General features: G+C 45.9%; 1 protein-coding gene across 1 annotated transcript in view; it reads right to left on the reverse strand.

Moving 5' to 3' along the window:
• Positions 1-18,467, reverse strand: part of LOC141047147 (uncharacterized) — a 35,853-nt gene extending 17,386 nt beyond the window's left edge. Inside the window, exons 1-2 of the mRNA XM_073542105.1 lie at positions 18,441-18,467; positions 8,134-8,224 (exon numbers count right to left, since the gene is read on the reverse strand). Of these exons, the coding sequence (XP_073398206.1) occupies positions 8,134-8,224; positions 18,441-18,467 (118 nt within the window). The remainder of the gene's footprint in view (positions 1-8,133; positions 8,225-18,440) is intronic.
• Positions 18,468-20,699: the final 2,232 nt, after the last annotated feature.

Consider the following 20,699-nt stretch of genomic DNA (forward strand, 5'->3'; position numbering starts at 1 on the left):
ATATCTACTGAGAATATTGCTTCATTAAATATAGCAATGATATGGTTTTATTACAAAGGAAATGTTTCACTTCTGAGTTATATGCAACAATTCTTTTATTCATTCATTCGCTCACTCATATATTCTTATTTTGGTTCATGGCTATACATTCCTACATATTATTAGTATAATAAATATATTCCTTATTAATAAAGATGATAACACTGGTTACATAAAACACAGTGACACCTATGGGTTGAAAAAGGTAATTACACCTATGACATAAAAAATGTTCTATCACATGAAAAATATGGATAATAATGTATTATCACTTATTATTAGTTTATTATTTCAAATATTGAAATCTATATATGGTACAAATTCTGATAATTATATGGATATTACTGATTGCTATGGTACGCTGTGATATTATAGGATAGGAAAATTACCAGATTTGGTATAGAATAGGGAATGAAGACTTCAAGCAAGATACTGAAATTACGTTAATAAAGACTTTTCATATTAAAATTGATTCTTATCAGTTGCAAGAAGAAGAATGCCGCGATCCAGAAGTCCCAGAAGGTAACAAAGCTATGATTACTGAGTAACTATGTTAATTACAAATGCAGAATTCACCACTGACAGCCACAAGTGCAGTATCCACCACTGACAGCCACAAGTGCAGTATCCACCACTGACAGTCACAAGTGCAGTATCCACCACTGACAGCGACAAGTGCAGTATCCACCACTGACAGTCACAAGTGCAGTATCCACCACTGACAGTCACAAGTGCAGTATCCACCACTGACAGTCACAAGTGCAGTATCCACCACTGACAGCGACAAGTGCAGTATCCACCACTGACAGTCACAAGTGCAGTATCCACCACTGACAGTCACAAGTGCAGTATCCACCACTGACAGTCACAAGTGCAGTATCCACCACTGACAGTCACAAGTGCAGTATCCACCACTGACAGTCACAAGTGCAGTATCCACCACTGACAGCCACAAGTGCAGAATCCACCACTGACAGTCACAGGTGCAGTATCCACCACTGACAGTCACGAGTGCGGTATCCACCACTGACAGTCACGAGTGCGGTATCCACCACTGACAGTCACAAGTGCGGTATCCACCACTGACAGTCACAAGTGCAGTATCCACCACTGACAGCCACAAGTGCAGTATCCACCACTGACAGTCACAAGTGCAGTATCCACCACTGACAGTCACAAGTGCAGTATCCACCACTGACAGTCACAAGTGCAGTATCCACCACTGACAGCCACAGGTGCAGAATCCACCACTGACAGTCACAGGTGCGGTAACCACCACTGACAGTCACAAGTGCGGTATCCACCACTGACAGTCACAAGTGCGGTATCCACCACTGACAGTCACAAGTGCAGTATCCACCACTGACAGCCACAAGTGCAGTATCCACCACTGACAGTCACGAGTGCAGTATCCACCACTGACAGCCACGAGTGCAGAATCCACCACTGACAGCCACGAGTGCGGTATCCACCACTGACAGTCACAAGTGCGGTATCCACCACTGACAGTCACAAGTGCGGTATCCACCACTGACAGTCACAAGTGCAGTATCCACCACTGACAGTCACAAGTGCAGTATCCACCACTGACAGTCACAAGTGCAGTATCCACCACTGACAGTCACAAATGCAGTATCCACCACTGACAGTCACAAGTGCAGTATCCACCACTGACAGCCACAAGTGCAGAATCCACCACTGACAGTCACAGGTGCAGTATCCACCACTGACAGCCACAAGTGCGGTATCCACCACTGACAGCCACAAGTGCGGTATCCACCACTGACAGTCACAAGTGCGGTATCCACCACTGACAGTCACAAGTGCGGTATCCACCACTGACAGTCACAAGTGCGGTATCCACCACTGACAGTCACAAGTGCGGTATCCACCACTGACAGTCACAAGTGCAGTATCCACCACTGACAGCCACAGGTGCAGAATCCACCACTGACAGTCACAGGTGCAGTATCCACCACTGACAGCCACAGGTGCAGAATCCACCACTGACAGTCACAGGTGCGGTAACCACCACTGACAGTCACAAGTGCGGTATCCACCACTGACAGTCACAAGTGCGGTATCCACCACTGACAGTCACAAGTGCGGTATCCACCACTGACAGCCACACGTGCAGTATCCACCACTGACAGTCACAAGTGCAGTATCCACCACTGACAGCCACAAGTGCAGAATCCACCACTGACAGTCACAGGTGCGGTAACCACCACTGACAGTCACAAGTGCGGTATCCACCACTGACAGTCACAAGTGCGGTATCCACCACTGACAGTCACAATTAAAGTGTCTAACCTGACAACCAGAGGACGATGATCCTATGATGCTGAGATGAACTGTGTTATCACGTTCTTACCAAGTTCCAGAGGTTTCTAATCACCTGTAAAGCTTCAATGTAAAGCTGGTAAACAATGAAGGTAATTATCAGGAAGCTACAACCCTGACATGTGTCCTGTGCATTAGGACAAGGACTGGTTATGGTGCTATGTTTAGCAAGGAAGAGTCATTTTAACCCTTGCTTTGCTGACCAAAGACGTCACACCTGTTCAAAGACCAGTGCCGATGGAGGATTCCAGAATATCCAAGGCGAGCCAATGTAAGCCCAGGTTTTTAAAGGTGACACTGCAAAGATATTAAAGCTGCATTTCATCTATAGACTTTGTTTCTTATCAACATTTGAATTTATGGACTTTGATTTTTACACAACACGATTTCTACAACATCTATATGCTATAGAAAAACTGTGTTTCTAAAAGAACCAAGAAGAAGACAAGACATCAAAATGAAGACCAGATGACATCAGATGATGATGACTGGACCTGAGATGCTTCAATTTAGATTTAGGGAAGTATAATTATACATATTGTATATGAATATTGTTCACGGCTTACCATAACATAAATTCACATCAATTATGTCATTGAGTACTTTTAACGGTAATCTGATATTATTATTATTATTATTATTATTATTATTATTGATATTAAATTATTTTGTCAAAGAAGAAGAAAAGAAGAAAAAAGATCTCATTATATTTTGAGGGTTCCAATTAATGTCTGTCTCCCTCAAAAGGGGGAATTGTTAAATATTAATAATCCGTTAATTTCTTATAAGACTCAGCTCTACATTGCTTTAGCTTACACGACATAGGCTATTTTTAAGCTTGGCTCATGGTAGAAAGACAGCTCCATATATGTAGAGACCACGTGCTTTAGGAGACGTATATAATTCATGGCTAACTGTAGAGGTCGCTCTTGCTCCCTCCCCATCATGAGACACAGACGCAAGATGACATAACTGAGCAACTGGTATGTTACTTTACTACAAAGAAGCCTAAGAGAGCCAGAGGCCATTTGCCATGTGGGATCTTAGAGAAAGAAGATGACAAGCTTTTGCAATAACGGACAATTTCTCTTTCACCTATTTTTATGTTTTTCTGTAATAATCTTTTCTTTGATGGAAGAAACCAAATAAACCACTACATTTTTATCTGCTAACTAGTCCTGAGTATTTTACAGGATAAGCATTATTTTACAGAGGATAAGAATTTCCTTGACCTGTTAGTTTTGCCTGAGAGAGATTCCCAACAAATGTCTGGATAGTTGAAATCTCCCATGACAACTATGTCATATTTTTGGGAGAACTTGGCCATTTGATGCATAAAGAGTTCATCCATATCTTCAGTTTGCACAGGCGGCCTGTAGTAAATGCCTACAATGGTGTCCTTTCCATTGTTCTGTCCTTGTATTCTTACCCAAACAGTTTCCACAGAACTCCCATTTTCTGAAGCTTCAATCTCTGTGCAGATATACGCACTTCTAACATACAACGCGACACCTCCTCCTCGTTTATCAAGTCTGTTTCTTGCAAATAAGTTGTATCCTTCTAGTCTTGTATTCCAATCATGTGTATCATCCCACCAAGTTTCAGTGATTCCAATGACATCATATTTCTTCTCCTGCGTTAGTAGTTCCAATTCTCCTTGTTTGTTGCCCATGCTTTGTGCATTAGTATAGAAACATTTTAGTTTGTGATTGGTTTCTCTTTCTCCAATATTTTTATTAATTAGATTCTTTTGTCTTTGTTCTTCCTTTCCACTTCTAATAGCAGAGTTCTCAATAGCATTTGTCAGGTGTATGGCTTTTTCTGGTCTTTTGCTTCCCTTCCCATGTTGTTCTAGTTTAAAGCTCTCCTTACAAGTGTAGCAAGACGACTTCCAAATACATGTTTTCCAGTCTTCGTAAGGTGCACCCCATCTCTAGCAAGTAGTCCATCGTAAAGGTAACTCACTCCGTGATCCAGAAATCCAAATCGTTGCTGACGGCACCATCGACGTAGCCAGTTGTTCACCTGCAGAATCTTATTCCACCTCCTTGTTCCATGGCCATCCACTGGGAGGATGGAAGAGAAGACCACCTGAGCTCCCAGTTCTTTCACTTTCTTGCCTAAGTCTTCAAAGTCTCTGCAGATGGTTTCCAGGTCGTTTCTTGCGGTGTCATTTGTCCCCACATGTAGTAACAGGAATGGGTAGTCATCTGTAGGTCTGAAGAGTCCTGATATCCTGTCAGACACATCTTTAATTTTTGCACCTGGAAGACAGCACATTTCTCTTGAAGTTATATCCGGTCTGCAGATAGCGGCCTCTGTTCTTCTCAACAGGGAATCCCCCATGACCACCACTCTCCGTTTCTTCTTCACAACATTTTTCTTTCTCCATCCAGTAGGACTCTGAAGGCGTACAAGGTTGCTGTTTGTGGGCAAAGTCTTATCCTGATGTATTTCTTCATTGGTTTCCTGCGTGAGAGCCTGGTACTGGTTCCTGAGGAGTATGGGTGCTGACTGCCTCCTGATCCTCCTGCTTCTCTGGGTCACATGTCTCCATTCCTCTGTTTCTTCAGGTGCACTTCGAATTTCTTCTCTTTCTGTAACATGAAGAGATAATTCTGCTCTGTCTAAGAACTCTTCGCCTTCCTTAATGATCTTCAACGTAGCTAACCTCTCTTCGAGACTTTGCAACTTTTCCTCCAACAGGGACACAAGCTTGCATTTGTGGCATGTGAAGTTTGGCTTTTCCACTGGTAAGTCTGTGAACATGTATCAAGAAATGCAGCTCACCAAATGGCTCCTGGCCTCTTCCATATTGCGATTTCTTAAAAACGATGAAAGATGAGCCAAAATTCGGCGCGCGGCTTTACGATTTCCTCTTTTCAGCTGCAACAGCCAAAACCCAGTGATCGTTGAGCTCGCGGAGACTCTTCACTTATCCCAGAAGGCAGTGGGAATATGCAAATGATCTCCTCAAGACTCTTCCCCTGGTTTTTCTGGTCAAGAGATACAAGAGATGCTGCGTTTAGGGGTCATTGAAGAGTCAGATAGTCCCTGGGCATCCCCAGTAGTGTTAGTGCCCAAGAAGGATGGGACTACACGGTTTTGTGTAGACTATCGTAAGCTCAATGAGAAAACAGTGACGGATGCATATCCCATGCCGCGTGTGAATGAGTTGTTAGACCGGCTGGCGGGGGCAAAGTATTTGACCACCATCGATCTATGCAAAGGCTACTGGCAGATTCCCCTTAGTCCTGACGCTATTCCCAAGTCGGCATTTGTCACCCCGTTCGGCTTATTCCAGTTTCGAGTTATGCCATTCGGGATGAAGAATGCCCCGGCGACCTTCCAAAGGCTGGCTGACCGGCTTCTGGATGGTCTCCAGGACTATGCTTGTGCCTACCTGGACGACAATGCCATCTACAGTGCGACATGGGAAGAGCATCTAAATCACCTAGAGACAGTATTGGACAGGATCCACCTGGCCGGAATCACCTTGAACCCAAACAAGTGTCACGTGGGCAAAGCAGAGGTTCAGTATTTAGGGCATTGGGTGGGAAGTGGGAAACAGCGACCAGAACCAATCAAGATTGAGGCCATAGCCAAATGGCCCACCCCACGCACTAAAACCCAGGTCATGGCGTTTCTAGGGACAGCGGGGTATTACAAGAAATTCGTTCCCAATTACAGCAGCGTAGCCAAGCCCCTCACTGATCTGACCCGTAAGAACCAACCCCGCCAGGTAACCTGGACCTCAGAGTGTGAGGAAGCCTTCCGCCAACTAAAGGACGCCCTCACCAATACCCCTGTATTGGCCGCACCCGATCCAACTAAACGTTTCCTGGTTCACACAGACGCTTCTATGTTTGGATTGGGGGCAGTGCTGAGCCAAGTCGGGCTGGACGGCAAAGAACACCCGGTAGCTTACCTGAGTCGGAAACTACTGTCCCGTGAAGTAAGCTATGCGGCCATCGAGAAGGAGTGCCTGGTGGTAGTATGGGCACTCAAAAAGTTGCAACCATATTTGTATGGACGACAGTTATCCCTCCTAATGGACCATAATCCCCTAGTCTGGCTTAATCGGGTCTCCAGAGACAACGCCAGATTGCTGCGGTTGAGTTTAGCCCTACATCTTCTGGACTTCACCATCCACTACAGACCCGGCAAACAAAACGGTAACGCCAATGGACTAAGTCGACAAATGGAACTTGTACCAAACCCATAAACTTCGGTCATCCCCAAACCGATCCGTTAAGGATCAGACTGTGTATGCCGATCGCGTCGCTGAAAAGGGGAGCCGTGTTACGGAACCACTCAGCACCCAGAATATGTTGTGCAGTTATATGTATGTATAGTAGGTTCTATGGGAGATGCATGTCCCTAATGCATCAGCCCACAGGCTGCGCCCTGCCGCCCCCCTCCTAAATATCGGCAGGCTCCGGCCACCTGCGGCTATTGTAATGTATGTCTGGCCTGCCGCTTTTCTATTGGCCTGCCCTCTGTATCTGTGTGATATATTCTGTGACCTGTGAGTAAAGTGTTGTCAGACTGGAAATACGTGGAGAAGCAGTGATCTTTTATATGTGCCCATGTAACCAAGGAATTCCAGCCAGCGTCCTTCATTCAGACTCCTGCCAAAGCAGAATGGACCTCCGGAAACACGGGGTGGTACTGAAAGAGGTACCCGAGATAGGAAGACCCCGTTGCACAGATTAAACAACAGTAAACCAGAGCTGCACTCATTTATGGTGGACCATTGGAGCTACTATGAATCCTGAGCAGAAGATTAGAGAAAATAATATTGCTCCCCATTTCAGGAGAGATTGTGCAGTAATCTGAATTCCTTAGGATCAAAAACAATGTAAGTTATGACGTGGAGTGAATCCATGAAACCAAGGCTCAAGCCATGCCAACACAGATCCTGCAGGCATGAATAAATGTATATTTCAGCCATCAGCCACGCAGTTTGGAGAGGCGAGTTGTAAAATAATCGCCAGGATTCAAGTACCGCGTGTACCGCATTACTCGCCAAGTACCAAATCCTAATGAGTAGACTCGCTCATCCCTAGTGACCATGAGACATTCAGCAGCACAGAAGGGAGAAAAGGTAGATTCATCTGATAAGATCTCAGGGATCTAGGAAGCCAACAGCATCATTACCCTCCGCTTTCTCTTACAAGCCCAGCATACTTTTCTTCAAGTGATTTTCTATCTTGTCAGCACATTCTACGTACGCTGTCATTTGGCTTTATAGTTTAGAAGGCTCTGGCTGTTACCTGTCTAATTCCTGTCTCTTTGTCTTGAGAATAAAATTTAGGATTTCTATGCAGCCACAGCTCCAGTTCCGAGTAGCGGCAGCAGCGACGGGTGTTGATGCGAGAGACTCGTGCAAGTTTCTTGCATCACACAAAGTAGTGTGATCCCGGCCTAACTTTGCGTTCAGTGTGACCCTTTAAGCGCACACTCGGCCTATATTGGGTCAGGTACAAGCGATCATTTAGATCTCTCTTTAAGGGATCACCCTCACACTAATACCAGGGGGTAGGTGAATCCTCCATGTGGTAAGTTCTAAAGAAAAGGGCTTTCAATGCCCAAAGTAATTTGAACAGTTTTGGGTGGAGGAGAATGTTGTGGACTAGAGGCAAAATGGTGATCATGGTAATATGGCCGGACTACACCACCGATAAGGCAGCCACAGCCGGTGACTGAGAGTAATCTGTGACTTCTCTGCATTCAGTGGTTACTACTCACCTGGGTAGTCATATGTGGGAATCTCCTCTTTACACCGCTCATCATCTCTCACATATGTCTCTGTAGTATTAATATGGGTCAGATCTTCACCCTGAAACAAATATTGTAAAAGTCACCGACGATGGAGAAGTCCCATCTATGATCAGCTCTAATCCTGCCATCTCCACCGCTCTCATCACACAAGTATAAAACATATAATACTGGTGGATAAAACAAGACTGAGCACAAGACCTTCACAGCCGTCTACACATCATAGGGGAGATCTCCTGACACCTTCTCTCCATCTACCTGATGATCCTGAGGAGCACTGGGATCTTCTTGGTTACAGTCCTGTGGAAGACGAGGACGGGGACATCTCTCTGTTGTTGTCCTCTTACTGGATAGATCTGGGGGAAACACATACAGGGACTGAATTCATTCTCTACATACAGATAATTATAGGCCGTGTGTATTTAGTCCTGTCTATTACCTGGAGATGTGAGGGGCTGGGGAACCTCCATTATGACATCCTTGTACAGATCTCTGTGTCCTTCTAAATACTCCCACTCCTCCATGGAGAAATAGACAGCGACATCCTGACACCTTATAGGAACCTGACACATACAATGATACCGTCATCCCCCGATCCCTTCATAGTGTTACTGTATAATGTCCCAGCATTCCCAGCAGTGTCACCTCTCCAGTCAGCAGCTCAATCATCTTGTAGATGAGTTCTAGGATCTTCTGGTCATTGATGTCCTCACGGATCAGGGGGTGAGGTGGAGGCCCCGTGATTGGGCTCAGTGGTCTTCCCCATCCCTCAGACACAGGGTCCTGACAGCGATCACTAGAGGTCTTCTTCACCACTGTGTAATCCTGGTTATGGAGAGACACATTAATAAATCTCACTACAGACATTTCCAGAGTCCTCACCTCTCCAGTTCTGTCCATCTGTTATTCCCATAGATAAGAATGATGTAATGTGACGTCATCAGAATCTCTCACCTCTCCAGTGAGACGGAAGAGGATCTCTAGGGTGAGGTGTAACATCCTCTCCGCCATCTTGTCTCTGTCCATATCCATCCTTGATGGGTAAATCAGGAAAATTCTCTTCTGTAGAAGATCTTCACTGAGAGGATCCGATATTGTAGAGACCTGAATGAGAAGAAGATGATCCGATGTAACAGCATAAGAATCCTGTGTAATAATACACTTACTGGAGATAATAAGGGAAACATATGAGGAGATTTATTATCTTACAGGGTTTAGTTTTCTTCCCTGACATCTACTAATAAAACCTATATATTTAGGCCACAGACAACAAGCAGTTTCCTCCTCGGAGTCGGCAGCTGAACACGTTCCTCATAGACTCATCAACGTCACCATCAATTCCCATCAGAGTGAAGGAACATCGCTCCTCTATTCAGCTCTATGGATCCAGGATGAAATCCACTGCGGCCCCTGCAAGAAAAGAGCGAAGTCTGGTGAGACCCCCGAGGCCGGAGATTTCTACAGCTGCTCTGTGCACAGGACCTGTGATGAGGTCACAGGAGGGGAGGAGTCAGGGGTCACATGATCAGGGGCCTCAGTGTGTGCAGGACTCTGCTGTGCTGGTTGTCATGGTGCTGGATGAGGGGAAGTTTCTGTGTGGGGTCAGGAGGGGTTTACAGGGTGGATGTAGCAGAGCCGTGTGTGTACGAGGTGTACGCAGCGGAGCCGTGTGTGTACGAAGTGTATGGAGTGGAGCCGCGTGTGTACGAGGTGTACGGAGCGGAGCCGTGTGTGTACGAGGTGTACAGAGCGGAGCCGTGTGTGTACGAGGTGTACGGAGCGGAGCCCTGTGTACGAGGTGTACGGAGCGGAGCCGTGTGTGTACGAGGTGTACGGAGCGGAGCCGTGTGTGTACGAGGTGTACGGAGCAAAGCCGTGTTTGTGTGGACCCCTCTGTGTATGCTGTATACACCCATATACCTCCAGCTTCGGTCGCAGACCCCTGTGTACTCTGTATACACCCGTATACGCCCAGCTTCGGTCACAGACCCCTGTGTTCACTGTATACACCTGTTTATCCCCAGTTTTGGTCGCAGACCCCGCGTCTCTCACACTTTATACACCCGTATATCCCCAGCTTCGGTCACAGACCCCTGTGTACTCTGTATACATTCGTATACCCCCAGCTTTGGTCGCAGACCCCTGTGTATGCTGTATACACCTGTATACCCCCAGCTTCGGTTACGGACCCCTCTGTGTATGCTGTATACACCCGTATACCCCCAGCTTCGGTCACAGACCCCTGTGTACTCTGTATACATTCGTATACCCCCAGCTTTGGTCGCAGACCCCTGTGTACTCTGTATACACCTGTATACCCCCAGCTTCAGTCATAGACCCCTCTGTGTATGCTGTATACACCCGTATACCCCCAGCTTCGGTCACAGACCCTGCATCTCTCACACTGTAGAACTGACGCCGGACACACACGGTAAAACTGCGGTCGTCGGTCTCTCATCTCTCGCACTTATACTGATAACATAAGATGGAGTCAGACGAACCCTCCTACAGAACATGAGAACAAAGTCATTACTACAGGACTGTGTGAGAAAGGGATTTATTCTACAAGAAACGCTGGGACCACAAATGAGAATAACATAATGTCGCTCATCTTCTCTTTCACCATAGATATTGGCAGTGAGGACGACTTCCACTTTGCCGCAATGTGGATTTTAGTGGCCATACATAAGTAGTTTACTAGCTTCTGAAAGCTTTCTGGAAGCCGAGAAGGCCTGGTTCCCAGTAAAAGGGTAGAAGGTTCCAGATCAACCGGTCCACCATACATCTGTGCTATCAGACGCTTCACCTTCTCCCAAAGCCCAGAAACCACCATACAAGACCACCAAATATGTCTCATGTCACCAGATATTCCACAGCCCCTAAAACAGTCTCCCGAGATTTTAGCAAAAATGCTGTGAATTTTTTCCGGTACATAATAAACTCTGTACAATAGTTTTAAGGAGGTATCCACAAGGGAAGTCTGGTGACTGCCTCATGATATGGTGTCACAGCTACGATACCATTCATCAATTGACTGTTCAAACCCCAGATCCTCCTCCCACTGTAACATACTGTATACTTCAATTTTTTATCATCTTGTGGAGAATTTATAGCATAGTAGATCAATGAGATCGTTCCCCTGCCCAAAGGGTCATTTAGACATTATTTTTCAAAACTGGTTGCCCTGAGAGTAGTACCGCTCGGGAGGATCTGCTTTGCAAAGTGAAAGATCTGGTTCAGTCGCATTACCTCCCTAACTAGAGGGTCAAATGTTTGAACAAATTCCTGTCTGTCAAGTAAGATATTAAATGGGGAACACAAATGTTTAAGTATATGAATACCTTTCAGCTTCCACCAAGAAAACATTTGTGTCTCAAGGCCTGGCGGGAACATGGGGTTTTGTAATATAGCTGTCAGGGGAGAAGGGCTTGATTGTAAGTTATATTTAAACTTTCCTCCAAAGAAGCAACGAGTGGACTGTAAAAGGAGCCACATTCATTAACCCCCGTGGAAGTCGGTCTGTGGTCCACATTAGGCCTGATAAAGAGAATGGTTTGGAGAGAAATGATTCCAGAATAACCCATCTCAGACTATTGGGACATGAACACGCACTTATTAATGGAGCAATCTGTGCCGACTTGTAATAAAGTGTAAAATTAGGGAGGGATAAACCCCCTTCTTTTCTGTGACGGAACATAAGTTTTTGCACAATTCTGGGTTCTTTTCCTAGCCAAAGAAACTTAGACATCATAGAGTGTAAATGAGTGAACGTTCTGGCTGGTACCATAATTGGGAGGGACCTAAATAGATATAAGAAGCGAGGCAGTGACACCATTTTTAATGCCTGTATTCTGCCGAGCCAGGATAACTTTGAGGAAGCCCATCTATCCAGGTCCCTCTGGAAGTTTTGGATCAGTGGAGTGTAATTCCACCTAAACAGAGGTGACCTGTTGGCTGTTAAGTTGATACCCAGATATGTTAGATAATGTTCTTTGTCTATAAACCCAAAATGGGAGGCTATATTAGTTTGCTCTTAGGAAAATTTACAAATAATGCTTCGGATTTATCAATGTTAATCTTTAACCCTGAGATCTTCTCAAATTCGTGAAGGAGGGAAAACAAGTGAGGGCGTGTAGTGTGGGGACTTATTAATGTTAGCCGGAGATCATCCGCAAAGAGGCTGACTTTATATTGGTCTCCCATATTCTCAGGGCCCAGGATATTCTGGTCTCTCCTTATTGCTTCCACAATGGGTTCTATTGTAAGTGCAAAAAGATCCGGAGATAGAGGACAGCCCTGCCTGGTACCCTCTGAATATTAATTGGAGTGGGATGTGGTGACGGGAGTTTTACATAAGCGATAGGGCTATCATATAACAATTGGAGGCACTTTATAAGTTTAGGGGAGAATCCGACTTCAGATAGAACCGTAAAGAGATACGTCCAGGACGCCGAATCGAAAGCCCTCTCAATATCTAATGCAAGCAGGAGAAGTCACTTTGGTTGTAGGTTAGTTGTATGAATAATATTTAACGCTCTCCTAATATTATCTGGGGCCTGTCACGCTGGTATAAAACCAACCTGACCCCGATGGATGAGGTGAGGGAGGATTTTATTGGTCCTGTTAGTCACAATGGATGTAAAGATTTTGAAGTCAATGTATAAGAGGGATGTAGGTCTATAATTTGTGGTGAGATGATCTTTCTTAGGATTAGGGATTACGGTTACATGCGCCACGTAGAGCTCAGGGGGCAGCTGTGAGCCATTTAGTAGTGAATTACAGAGGTTTTTATATGTGGTGTCAGCACATTGCTGCATTTTTTATAATATATTGCTGTAAGACCATCCGGCCCCGGGGCCTTTCCTCTTTTTAGTTTTTTGATTGATGAAACTATTTCCTCCTCAGAGATGTGTAAATGGAGTTGTTGTGCCGCGGACTCAGTCAGGTTAGGTAGATGTAGTGTGTGAAGGAATGACTCCAGTAGTGAGGGGGGTGATTGTGGGGGCGAATACAAACTCTGGGAGTATTCATTATAAGTGCTATACATGACATCGGGGTGGGCTGAGGTCTGACCCTTAGGGTCTTTTATAGAGGAGATTATATGCAGTGACTCTCTCATTCTGAGCTTACGAGCGGCATCTTATTAGGCTTATTGGCATGGTGATAAAACGCGACTTTACTCCAAGTTAGCGCCTCTCCGTTCTGGTGGTGAGAATGGCGTCTAATTGTCATTTCATATCTTGTATTTGTGTAGATAAGTATAGGGGTGAAGAGCGCTGATTGGCCAATTCTAACTCCTGCAGTTTCTCCTCCAGTCTGGGCTGTAATTCAGACCTTTCTTCTTCCTGTCGGCCGATAACTTAATCACAGAACCGGGAATAGATTTTCTGTGCGCGAGTCACATTGCTCCAAGTGAGGCCTCCTCCGCTGTGTGAGTTTAGGGGAAATTTGTTATATCTTCTCTTATAGCGGTTACATTAGAGATTTGGGCATTTTAGCTCCTGGTGTGGAGTCGATAGCACAGTCATATGCCGCCATATAGTAGACGGCCGGTAACTGGTGAGAATTCCCTCCTGTGTGGGGTCTATTTCCCTGCAGAGAAACCACACGTTACATTCCACCCATAACACTGTATAGAGAAGGCGGCGCGGGGTAATTGTGCCAGTAGTGAGGGGCGAATAATGGCGGGAATGTCACTGACTGAGGAGAAGGCTCCATGGAGGTCTGCACTCCGGAGATCATGTGACCCCTGACTCCTCCCCTCCTGTGACCTCATCACAGGTCCTGTGCACAGAGCAGCCATATATGTGGAGTGCGGCTCTGCAGGTTAGTGATGGGCAGTCCGGCTCTTCTGGCTCCTTTCCCCACTTTTCTCCCTCCTGTCCCTTCACTATAAAGCCTGGGCCTCATTATACAGCTGTACAGGGGTCTAGTGAAGGCTTTTTAGCCCCTTCCTCAGACTGTAGCTCCTGGGAACAGGCCCTAACTCCTGTCCCTTCACTATAAAGCCTGGGCCTCATTATACAGCTGTACAGGGGTCAAGTGAAGGCTTTTTAACCCTTTCCTCAGTCTGTAGCTCCTGGGCACAGGCCCTCACTCCTGTCCCTTCACTATAAAGCCTGGTCCTCATTATACAGCTGTACAGGGGTCTAGTGAATGCTTTTTAGCCCTTTCCTCAGACTGTAGCTCCTGGGCACAGGCCCTCACTCCTGTCCCTTCACTATAAAGCCTGGGCCTCATTATACAGCTGTACAGGGGTCTAGTGAAGGCGTTTTAGCCCTTTCCTCAGACTGTAGCTCCTGGGAACAGGCCCTCACTCCTGTCCCTTCACTATAAAGCCTGGGCCTCGTCATACAGCTGTACAGGGGTCTAGTGAAGGCTTTTTAGCCCTTTCCTCAGACTGTAGCTCCTGGGAACAGGCCCTCACTCCTGTCCCTTCACTATAAAGCCTGGGCCTCATTATACAGCTGTACAGGAGTCTAGTGAAGGCTTTTTAGCCATTTCCTCAGACTTTAGCTCCTGGGAACAGGCCTTCACTTCTGTCCCTTCACTATAAAGCCTGGTCCTCATTATACAGCTGTACAGGAGTCTAGTGAAGGCTTTTTAGCCCTTTCCTCAGACTGTAGCTCCTGGGAACAGGCCCTCACTCCTGTCCCTTCACTATAAAGCCTGGGCCTCGTTATACAGCTGTACAGGGGTCTAGTGAAGGCTTTTTAGCCCTTTCCTCAGTCTGTAGCTCCTGTGCACAGGCCCTCCTGTCCCTTCACTATAAAGCCTGGGCCTCATTATACAGCTGTACAGGGGTCTAGTGAAGGCTTTATAGCCCTTTCCTCAGACTGTAGCTCCTGGGCACAGGCCCTCACTCCTGTCCCTTCACTATAAAGCCTGGGCCTCATTATACAGCTGTACAGGGGTCTAGTGAAGGCTTTTTAGCCCTTTCCTCAGACTGTAGCTCCTGGGAACAGGCCCTCACTCCTGTCCCTTCACTATAAAGCCTGGACCTCTTTATACAGCTGTACAGGGGTCTAGTGAAGGCTTTTTAGCCCTTTCCTCAGACTGTAGCTCCTGGGAACAGGCCCTCACTCCTGTCCCTTCACTATAAAGCCTGGGCCTCATTATACAGCTGTACAGGGGTCTAGTGAAGGCTTTTTAGCCCTTTCCTCAGACTGTAGCTCCTGGGAACAGGCCCTCACTCCTGTCCCTTCACTATAAAGCCTGGGCCTCATTATACAGCTGTACAGGGGTCTAGTGAAGGCTTTTTAGCCCTTTCCTCAGACTGTAGCTCCTGGGCACAGGCCCTCACTCCTGTCCCTTCACTATAAAGCCTGGGCCTCATTATACAGCTGTACTGGGGTCTAGTGAAGGCTTTTTAGCCCTTTCCTCAGACTGTAGCTCCTGGTTACCATGTGATCTCACCATAACCCTAACAAGCTAATTAAGGTGTGAAATCTTGATCAAAATTATCTCAGTACACAAATCTCTAAAGGTACCCGAATTTTTGCATCGCCCTTTCTCCTTTTTGCAATTATGAAATTGTACAAAAGTTTATATATATATATGTTTTATTATTTATTATTTTTGCCTAAAATACAAAGGCCATGTGCCATCTTAGAGGTTCGGCCTTTTAGAGATCATTTCATCTTCATCTTACTACTGCTCACAATAACGGTCATTTTGACCAGGGGCGCCCACACTTTTACATGCCGCTGTCAATGCTTCATCCCGCTGGTGCTCAATATTTAATAGGGTCTTACTATTAAACTTAATGAAAAGTTCGGTGAATTCCTTTGAGCTGTTATTACTAGTGATGAGCGAATATCGTCGGAGAAGTTGTTATTGGCTGATATCGCTTACCGAATAGCTGCATCGGGACCCCGGATCCCTGGAACGCTCCCGATAATCAGCTGCATGTGTCGCCCTCCATGCAGGTGCTGTGACTATCACACAGCGTGACACACGCAGCTGATTATCGGGAGCGCTCCAGCACACTGAGTCCTGCACACACTGAGGCCCCTGATCATGTGACCCCTGACTCCTCCCCTCCTGTGACCTCATCACAGGTCCTGTGTGCACAGAGCAGTCGTATATGTGGCAGACACTCCTGGATCTTCTGCTTTCTGGGCCGGTTCCTCCTGTGAGTCCTATTAACCCTTTTGCTCCCTGTATTCTCCTTTCTGACAGGACAATGTCTGAATTCGGATAGTGTGACGGGAATATAAGCAATGTGGAAGGAAAAAATGACAATTTTACTTTTTTTCCTTACAAAAATGTGACTTTACCCCAAAATTGGCAGCGTAACAAATCCTTATTTTCCCCACTGTAGTTTGTAGACTCCATATACAGATCCCTTAAGTGCGAAAAGAGCTGAATTCCCCACTTAAGTTATTGCATTTTGGAAATTGCCCCCACTGGGAATTTATCTCCAGGTAAAGGCACAATTGTGTCTCCATGGGGGTTGTGCTCACAGCCCAACATCGTGTGGCCTCCAAAGAAATGCCACCCCACACCATTACTGACCACTGCCAAACCGGTCATGCTGAAGGATGTTGCAGGCAGCAGATCGCTCTCCACGGCGTCTCCAGACTCTGTCACGTCTGTCACATGTGCTCAGTGTGAACCTGCTTCCATCTGTGAAGAGCACAGGTCACCAGTGGCGAATTTGCCAATCCTGGTGTTCTGTGGCAAATGCCAAGCGTCCTGTACGGTGTTGGGCTGTGAGCACAACCCCATCTGTGGACGTCGGGCCCTCAGACCATCCTCATGGAGTCGGTTTCTTACCGTTTGTGCAGACACATGAACATTTGTGGCCTGCTGAAGATCATTTTGCAGGGCTCTGGCAGTGCTCCTCCTGTTCCTCCTTGCATAAAGGTGGAAGTAGCGGTCCTGCTGCTAGGCTGATGCCTTCATACGACCCCCTCCACATATCCTAGTGTACTGGCCCTCATACGGCCCCCTCCATATCTCCTGGTGTACTGGCCTGTCTCCTGGTAGCGCCTCTGGACACAACGCTGACAGACACAGCAAACCTTCTTGCCACAGCTCGCATTGATGTGCCATCCTGGATGAGCTGCACTACCTGAGCCACTTGTGTGGGTTGTAGAGTCCGTCTCATGTTACCACGAGTATGAAAGCACAAACAACATTCAAATAAGTGGACAGTTTGATTTCACAGAAGTTTGATTTACTTGGAGTTATATTCTGTTTAAGTGTTCCCTTTATTTTTTTTAACCGTGTGTATAGATAGATTTTTTTTTTTCTTTACATTGGAGGGTCCAATTCCAGCTATTGTTGTGGGATCTGTGATTTCTATCTACTCCACTGTGTACAGGATAATAGCGTATAATAAAGTAGTTATGGCCGTGACGTAACTAACATTGTGCAGTGACTCTGCTTGCCATATAGTGATGGATATTTCTTGTTGCTGAAACTGTGATATTTTTTCCACTTTTAGGCTGAGTTCACACGTGGCGGTTTTTTCGCGTTTCCGTGGCGGTTTTACCCGCACGATTTTGCCACGAAAAATAAGCATCCCATTCATTCCTATGGGATTCCGCAATGCTGTGCTAATGCTGCGTTTTTTACCGTGGCGGAATCGCTTCGCTGTAAAAACCGCAGCATGCTCATTAATTTTGTGGAATCGCGGCGATCCCGCACCCATAGGAATGCATTGTTCTGCTTACTTTCCACATGTGGCTGTGCACACCATGCGAAAAGTAAGCAGAACATTTGCGGATGGTACCCACGGTCCAGAGGAGAGGAGACTGTCCTCCGGGCTCTGGGTACCATATCCCTGTAAAAAATAGAATTTAAAATAAAAAATATTGTTATTCTCACCTTCCGACGTCCCGCGCAGCCTTCCCGCCTCTCTCCACGCTCCCGGTCCCAGTAATACTTTGCGAGCGATGACGTCCGTTCTCGCGGGATCGCGAAGTCTCGCGGTCATTTGCACGATGTCATCACGAATGACCGTGAGACATCGCGATCCTGCGAGAACGGACGTCATCTCGGTAATTGTCGCAAAGGATTACTGGAACCGGGAGCGTGGAGAGAGGCGGGAAGGTGAGAATAACAATATTTTTTTTATTATTATTTTTTACATTCTATCTTTTACTATTGATGCAGCATAGGCGGCCTCAATAGTAAAAAGTTGGTCACACTCATCAAACACTATGTTTATTGGACGCTGCCTCTGGCCCGGCCTAATATACCTTCATACATTGCAGCCCAGACCCTATTATTAGGCATGCAAGTATCGGAGTAACTAGGCCGCCCCATACTATCGGGTACTTGAAGGCGGGGGGCATTCAGCCGAACTCTGTCACACCTTCTTAGATGTCATGCTTGCTTTCCACAGCAGCAAGGGGTTAAACTGTCAGGGTTTGTGGACAAGCCTCATCTGTGCCGTCCCTGCGGTGTACATCTATGTTCTGGGGTACAAAAAGATTAATTTCTTTTTAATAAATGTTTAACATGTTAAACATTATAAAATGTGTCTTCTGCTTTTTTCTTATTTTTTTCTTCTTACAAGAATTGTTGGCGCCAATTTTCTTTAGAAACATTTTAATATCGGCTTTTTCTGGAGTTTTTCTTGTAATATAGGAAAGCCTAAGGCCAGAAATAATCCCCATAAATCACTGTACATGGAGACTTTGCGATCAGATCATTTCTGTCCGCGTTGATTGTGGAAACTAAAAATCTTTTCTAAAAGCCTCAAACTTCTGTGTGTGACTCAGAGCTGAGATCTAACGTGAGAGAAGATTCCAGTGCGGGGAAGACGGGAAACCTTCATATAGACGGCCGGTGGGGATGGAGTCAGTGACCGACTCTGGCCACATCTGTCTCTAGAGCCGTAGTAGAAGATGAAGATGTCGTCCTCATCATGAAGGAGTTATTTCTCATGTCGCGTGTAATGAATATCTCCTGCAGTATTGCTAATGCCGATTCCAGTGTCGGTAATGAGACGAGAATTAGCGTTATGGAAGATGAGTCTATGAGGAACGTGTTCAGCTGCCGACTCCGAGGAGGAAACTGCTTGTTGTCTGTGGCCTAAATATATAGGTTTTATTAGTAGATGTCAGGGAAGAAAACTAAACCCAGTAAGATAATAAATCTCCTCATATGTTTCCCTTATTATCTCCAGTAATTGTATTATTACACAGGATTCTTATGATGTTACATCGGATCATCTTCTTCTCATTGGGGTCTCTACAATATCGGATCCTCTCAGTGAAGATCTTCTACAAAAGAGAATTTTCCTGATTTACCCATCAAGGATGGATATGGACAGAGACAAGATGGCGGAGAGGATGTTACACCTCACCCTAGAGATCCTCTTCCGGCTCACTGGAGAGGTGAGAGATTCTGATGACGTCACATTACATCATTCTTATCTATGGGAATAACAGATGGACAGAACTGGAGAGGTGAGGACTCTGGAAATGTCTGGAGTGAGATTTATTAATGTGTCTCTCCATAACCAGGATTACACAGTGGTGAAGAAGACCTCTAGTGATCGCTGTCAGGACCCTGTGTCTGAGGGATGTGGAAGACCACTGAACCCAATCACGGGGCCTCCACCTCACCCCCTGATCCGTGAGGACATCAATGACCAGAAGATCCTAGAACTCACCTACAAGATGATTGAGCTGCTGACTGGAGAGGTGACACTGCTGGGAATGCTGGGACATTATACAGTAACACTATGAAGAGATCGGGTGGATGACGTATCATTGTGTGTGTCAGGTTCCTATAAGGTGTCAGGATGTTGCTGTCTATTTCTCCATGGAGCAGTGGGAGTATTTAGAAGGACACAAAGATCAGTACAAGAACGTCATAATGGAGGTTCCCCAGCCCCTCACATCTCCAGGTAATAGACAGGACTAAATACGGCCTATAATTATCTGTATGTAGAGAATGAATTCAGTCCCTGTATGTGTTTCCTCCAGATCTATCCAGTAAGAGGACAACACCAGAGAGATGTCCCCGTCCTCTTCTTCCACAGGACTGTAACCAAGAAGATCCCAGTGCTCCTCAGGATCATCAGGTAGATGGAGAGAAGGTGTCAGGAGATCTCCCCTATGATGTGTAGACGGCTGTGAAGGTCTTGTGCTCAGTCTTGTTTTATCCACCAGTATTATATGTTTTATTCTTGTGTAATGAGAACGGTGGAGATGGCAGGATTAGAGCTGATCATAGATGGGACTTCTCCATCTGTCGGTGACTTTTACAATATTTGTTTCAGGTTGAAGATCTGACCCATATTAATACTACAGAGACATATGTGAGGGGTGATGAGTGGTGTAAAGAGGAGATTCCCACATATGACTACCCAGGTGAGTAGTAACCACTAAATGCAGAAACGTCACAGATTCCTCTCAGTCACCGGCTGTGGCTGCTTTATCGGTGGTGTAGTCGGGTGTTGTGAGTTCATTTTCCCCTTCACCATTGAGGTCTGATGAACTCCCTCTTCTGGTGAAGGAAGGTAGTGAGGCTGATTACCAAGCACCTGAGCAGGTAGATGATGACTGGGTGACAGG

The sequence above is a fragment of the Dendrobates tinctorius genome, unplaced genomic scaffold (assembly GCF_039654945.1).
Source record: "Dendrobates tinctorius isolate UK_male_01 unplaced genomic scaffold, ASM3965494v1 ptg000126l, whole genome shotgun sequence".
Lineage (NCBI taxonomy): Eukaryota > Metazoa > Chordata > Amphibia > Anura > Dendrobatidae > Dendrobates > Dendrobates tinctorius.